Raw genomic sequence first — 6242 nt, 5'->3', positions numbered from 1 at the left:
CACTACTCTCCTCCTCTCTCTCTCTCTCTCTCTCTCTCTGTCTATCCACATCTCTCTCTGGAGCTCCGATCTCCTACGGCAATGGCTACCGTCCTTGAATCCATCGTCGTTCCTCGCTCCTCCGCTCTCCCTTCGGCTTCTCTTTCCCCGATCGCCGCCTCCTCCGTTTCTTCCCGCACCGGCCGCCTCGGATTGCCTCACTTCACTGGCCTCAAGGTCAGGTCCGCTCTTCAGACCTCTCGCTCTGTTGGATCGCTGACTTACGGCCCCGCTCGTCGCCGCCGGGGACTCGTCGTCTGCGAGGCTCAGGACACCGCCGTTGGAGGTCAGTTTCGTCTTTTGTATCTCTGTTGTGTTTTGTATGTGGAGATTTAGTAGAGCAGACTTGAAATCTGTATGATCGGCTCGTTTTATGTGCTCTGATTGTTATTTCTCAGCTTTATTTTAATATATTGATTTGAGTTTGGTAGTTATGAAATATGAGGTGCTAGGTTTATTGTGTAAAGTGAATGTTTCGAAATCGGAAGAAATTTGTTTTGTCCATCAGCATAGAAGTTGAGAAGATGAGTACGTTGATGTGATTGCTCTAGTTGTTAGGAAGTTTGAGAATCGAAAATGAAAGGATTCGATCAGGAAACAATTGGTTTTGGAACTTTCTTTAGAATATTCACAGCAGTTTGACTTTATATGAATAAAAAGAAGATAGCAGGAGTAGTAGGAAGTGAGGATTTATCCGCAGGGAGGCATGGAATGGACTTTAGGGTCTTAGTTAAGCTTTATCTCGGTGAATTTAATTCTGGTTTTGGTTTCTTGAAGTGTCGTGATTGAATCCATCAGGAGTTTAAGTGGACCCGCTTCTTGATGGGGTAAAGGCAAGCCAACAGTGACACTGTCAAGGACTTATTGATGGTGGAAGTCCCAATATTGCCAAGTTAAATAGTAAGAAGTTCAGGAAAGATGTTGATAAAATTGTATGATTGAAGATTGGAGCAAATAATAAATCCAGTTATATATCTGGTTTAAGTGCCATATGGAACCAAAGTTACTTTAGAAACATGTACTGCATTAGTTTGCAAAAGGTACTAGTCTGTTGGGGTAAAAAAGTTGGGTGATGAGAAAGGTCTAACGGGATGACTGTGTTTGTGATAATTTGGTCGGTAAAGAAAATGATAACTGGATGTCTAAAGCTTTAGGGAAGAAGTAGCTGGTGAATGGTTTGAGCTTGTGTATGATTATGAATTATTTTGAAACCGTGCTTGTGGCGTCTTAGGAAGTTCCTTCATGCTAGTTTGCTGATTCAGGGCCACACTTTATAGGAATCTGTTACTCCAATGCAATTCATTACCAAATGCCAGTTGCATGATTACTCTTCATTATTAGACTAAACTAAAGTACCCACTTTCATTAGGGTCCAAGAATTTGAAATGGCAAACAGACATCTTTGTTTGTCATGTGATAAGTAAATATTGTAAAGTCTTATGATTAGAACATAGTGAACTTGATAAGAAAGATATGGTATGAAGTTCATATATTTCACTTATTGGTAACTGTTTTCTTTCTGAGCAGTAGTAATGATGTACACATGATTTCTTTTTGATAGTATTTTGCTCTTAAAAATTGCAGTGCCTGCTGTTTCTGATGCAACATGGCAGTCACTTGTCCTCGATGCTGAATTACCGGTTTTGGTTGAATTCTGGGCGCCATGGTGTGGTCCATGCCGTATGATCCACCCTATCATTGATGAACTGGCAAAGCAATATGCTGGTAAGCTCAAGTGTTACAAAGTGAATACCGATGAGAGTGCTTCAGTAGCAACCCGATATGGGATCCGAAGCATCCCCACTGTCATCATATTCAAGGGCGGTGAGAAAAAAGATGCAGTTATTGGGGCCGTTCCCAAATCCACATTGACCACCAGCATCGAAAAGTTCTTGTAGAAATGGTACGTGATGAATGTCCTTTAAGGAGCTAAGTTGTATCTTATATCTGTCCCTTCTCGTTTTAGATTCTCGCTTTCTCAGGGTTTAGATACTTCTCTCAAAATAAACTGATGTCCTCTCCTGTATAGTTATTTGGAAGAATCTGTATCTATTTTCCAGTGTCAGAGAATGCTAGTAACATTAAATCTTTAGCACCTGAACGTCTCTTTTAAACAGTATCTGGCATACTATGTATGATGTGATTCTTTAAATTCTGATTGAAGATCATAGTGCATTTTGGTAGTATGCCCATGGAAGATATAACATTAGGAATCTATTAGTGAGTGATGCTCTTTAGGATGTAATTCCATGACTCTGGTTCAATGGACAGAAGCTTTTAGAAAGTAATGGTCATAGAAATCATTTCCAATCGCTTGAAGTCACCTTTAGGGTAACTATTGCTGTAGTCACTAGTATTCTAATGCTGAGGTTCTTTTCATAGCAAATGCCTGGGAAAATATAAACTGAAATACAATTATGTGTGCAAAGAGTAGGCAAATTTGGCTCATTTTTCATGTACTTGTAATTTCACATTCAAAATCCAACTTCTAGCAGCTTGTTATCAGCAGTTCCTACTTATAAATGTATATTAATCCTCTCTTTTGCCATCAAGATCCAATATACTACTTAAAAGCTCTCTTCAAAGAACTCCAGCATCCAGGAACATGGTAGACCAATATCTAAGAACATCAAATTTTGCATATTTTCTAAATTACAGTTTTGTCCAGGATAGAATCTTTGCTTCTATTGAATCAAAATTGTTGTGACCCTCTGCAAAAACACGTGGCCTTTAAAACCACATAGTTTCAGACTTTTAGCCGTTTAGGCAAATTCTGAAGTGGGGTTTTTTGCACTTGGTATCAACATGATTTCCTTTTGCCACATGTTTTCTTGCTATTCAAACAAGGACAAGTTTACCAACTTGTGGCCTATCTTCACCACGTCCTCGTAGACACAATTTCCGGACTTCTGATGTCCATGGCTTGTCGTAACCTTTCTGTGTGAACTAGTTGAAAATAACTTTTATTATTTTAATGGATTGACAAGTGACAACCACCTCTTTAAGGGTGAGAAAAAAAAAAAATAGATGCCGATAGAACTCATTTAAAAGAGGTAGCATCACTCACTATATTCACAATTAAAAACGAGCAACAGCAGAATAATTACAAATTCAAGTCTAGCTAGCATTAACCAATCTCTTCATCTTGTAAATACGCACAACGATCATGATGTAGAACTTATCTTGTACCTTTTCTATGAATCGGAAGTAGGCATATCTCCATGTCTTGTTGAAAATCAATGAACCAGACTCCCCAGAATCCTACAACGAACCCGAGCCCGGCAGGAACATAAAACCATGGAGTTCGATGCTTGTAGTTGTTGTCCATATCTTGATCATCAAGCCCCTTATTTGCATGGCACTCATTTGGAAGCGGACAACCGCAAAGTTTGGGGTTCCCTTCAAATGCAGATACATCAAAACCTTGGATTTGAGTGCCTTTTGGTATTTGCCCTTCCAGATTGTTGAAGGAGACGTTGAAATTTGACAAAAAGTTTAGACTACTCAATGATGATGGGATATGTCCAGACAAATGATTCTCGGAGAGTTGCAAAGCATTCAAGTTTTTGAGGTCAGAAATTTGGGTGGGGATGTTGCCGGTGAAGTTGTTGTGGTTAAGCCACAAGCTTTGGAGACGGTCCAGTTGGCCGATTTCGACAGGTATACTTCCATAGAAGCTGTTGTGCCTCAGTTTTGGAACTGACCCTGTGATTTTATTATCAGCTAAACTTAAGACTGCTAGATTCTTGACCTTCGATAACCATTTAGGAATCTCACTGGCGAGGTTACAACCACGCAAGTTCAAGAATCGAAGACTTTGAAACCCTTCAAAATGAGTTATGCCGAAATCAGCTGGACTTTCCTCGTCTGCTTCAAAACTAAATACAAAGGATAAGAATACAAGACTTTTGGAATGCTTCAGAATGTTTATTGCCTTTGTGATATTGCTCAATCTACCATGAGAAATAGAGAGGAAAGACAAGGATTTCAATGATAGAATCTCAGGTTGTATTTGTCCCTCTATATCATTTATACCACGCCGAATTGCTTTCAGGGACTTGCATGAATAAAGACTCATAGGCAAACTGCCATTCAAGTTATTGGAGAGGAGATCAAGTATAGCAAGTTGAGTAAGTTTTGAGAAATTAAGCGTGGAAATATCCCCCTGGAACTGATTGCCTAATAGATTCAGTTCTATAAGGTTCGTGCAATTCATCAAAGATGGGGGTAGAAAACCTTCAAGATTGTTCCAATGGAGGAGCAAGAGTTTCAACTTGGTGAGATTACCAAAATTGAGAGGAAGCATATCCCTCAATTGGTTGACGTGGAGGTCAAGAATTGCAAGGTTGGTTAGATTCACGATTCTATCTCCAATGACTCCATCAAGTGAATTGAAAGGCATTGCAAATTCTTCAAGTTTGGCAATGTTGTAAATATCTTCTGGAAGTATTCCTGAGATGTTATTGTACCCAGCACGAAAAACTTCCAGTTTGGAACACTCTCCTAGCCCACTGGACAAACTGCCATTGAATAGATTAAAGGAAAAATCCAATACCCTAATCAAAGGAGAAGGGTGATGACAAACCGAGGACGGAATAGATCCTGAGAACATATTATTGCTGACCCGGAAACTAGTCAAATTCCTAGCTTGTTGGAAGAACCGAGATGGAATCGGACCTGTTAACTGATTGCTGGACAAATCCAACACTTGGATGCTTGATGGAAGAGAAAGCGGTAGCTCCCCATAAAGAAGGTTAGAGCTCAAATCAAGGACCGTCCTCAAGATGATTCAAGGACAAGAAGGAAGCAACACTTTGATCAAGGGAATCGTGGGAGAGATTCAAGTGGGTGACTGGGTGAGATGTGTGAGATTCCCAATTGATGAAGGAAAAGTAGTACCTTGTTTGAGTGTGAGGCCTTTGGAGGGCAATGAGAGATGGGTGACCCAACCAGCGGCATCGCAATGGATGCCTTGCCAGCGGCAACAGTCTTTTGAAGTCCAATATAAGGAAGAGGGAGAAGAAACAGCAAGAGCAAAGGACAAGAGAGAAGTACGTTCACTTTGGTTGCATGCATGGATGATATTAGTAGCAGTACCCATTCCAGTACGTAACTGAGTACGATAACAAAAGGAAGGAAACAATGAGCCATATTTGTTCACTGGACTTGTTGGATACATTTGTGTACGTATATATACACACAGTGGAGATGGCTGGCTGGTTCACCGGAATGATTACTTGATTATCATCTACTTTGAATTGTTCTTCCGGTAGGTTTATTACTGATCCATATATTGTTTACATTCGTACTTTGTCAACGAAACCATACAATACTGGAAGCATAAAAGCTACGGCAAATACTTTGTCGAAAGTCTTCTAGGGAATAATCAAGCACAGCATCATCCAACTAAGTTTTTTTTTTTTTTTTTAGGGTAATTTTCGCACAGCATCACCAACGAGTTTCTTCATCTGAAACTGCAGTTGACCTGACGGCTATTTTGACAATTGAACACTTAGATATTGTTAAGACAGCCATGAACAGTAAAAGTCAGATCCTCTAACCAAAAAAAATAAAAAACAAGAGTCAGATCCTAGCTACACTGCTTTAATCCAAGGTAAAGCTTGCAAGGAATAAACAAAAACAGTGAACAACTGTGACTTAAACTCTTCATAATAGCTGATTGAATATTCCGCCTACAACACGAGATCTTATAGTGCACCTCTAAAGTCTAAACAATTACATACACTTTACACTTAGAAGATCGAGTTTTTTTTTGGTCACTTTACATTTAGAAGATCAAGTTGATAGTACCGAAAGTACAACCAATTCGGGAACACAGAATAATTTTTCTTTCGGAAAAACTAGGAAATTAACGAAGTTCAAGCACTTCGTATGGCAGCAGATTGTGATACAAAGCCACTTTGAAAGAGTTTACCTTACTACCATGGAGGCTAGCTTATAGAGCTGCAGAAAAGCATTCACACATCTTGCAAACTCTTGTTTATGAAACCGATCGAGCATGAACAATATTGTCCAATTCATGCAATTAAGGGGTCCAACAAGTCTGCTTCCATAATTATTTGGAGCGTCATTTTCAAGAAATGCTAGGGTTTTACGGTTTACCCCCTAAACCCTAATTATTCTTGCTAATATCGGATGAAACCAAAGGTGTCTCAGGGAAGGTGATACTGCCATACTGGTAC

General features: G+C 39.6%; 2 protein-coding genes across 2 annotated transcripts; one reads left to right on the top strand and one right to left on the bottom strand.

Moving 5' to 3' along the window:
- Positions 1 to 6: 6 nt before the first annotated feature.
- On the top strand, positions 7 to 2697 carry LOC101308066 (thioredoxin M4, chloroplastic-like). Its single transcript, XM_004295112.1, has 2 exons — positions 7 to 325; positions 1624 to 2697. The coding sequence occupies exons 1-2, from the start codon at positions 82 to 84 to the stop codon at positions 1935 to 1937; spliced, it is 558 nt and encodes a 185-aa protein (XP_004295160.1). The 5' UTR covers positions 7 to 81; the 3' UTR covers positions 1938 to 2697.
- A 520-nt stretch (positions 2698 to 3217) lies between these two features.
- On the bottom strand, positions 3218 to 4651 carry LOC101304856 (tyrosine-sulfated glycopeptide receptor 1-like). Its single transcript, XM_004296239.1, has one exon. The coding sequence runs from the start codon at positions 4649 to 4651 to the stop codon at positions 3218 to 3220; it is 1434 nt and encodes a 477-aa protein (XP_004296287.1).
- Positions 4652 to 6242: the final 1591 nt, after the last annotated feature.

The sequence above is a fragment of the Fragaria vesca genome, linkage group LG3 (assembly GCF_000184155.1).
Source record: "Fragaria vesca subsp. vesca linkage group LG3, FraVesHawaii_1.0, whole genome shotgun sequence".
NCBI lineage: Eukaryota > Viridiplantae > Streptophyta > Magnoliopsida > Rosales > Rosaceae > Fragaria > Fragaria vesca.
This window is presented reverse-complemented; position numbering and strand designations above follow the sequence as displayed.

Coding starts and splice junctions, on each gene's coding strand:
- LOC101308066 (XM_004295112.1), top strand. CDS start 82: ATGGCTACCGTCCTTGAATCCATCGTCGTTCCTCGCTCCTCCGCTCTC. Junction 326..1,623: donor TCAGGACACCGCCGTTGGAG/GTCAGTTTCGTC, acceptor TAAAAATTGCAG/TGCCTGCTGTTTCTGATGCA.
- LOC101304856 (XM_004296239.1), bottom strand. CDS start 4,651: ATGTTCTCAGGATCTATTCCGTCCTCGGTTTGTCATCACCCTTCTCCT.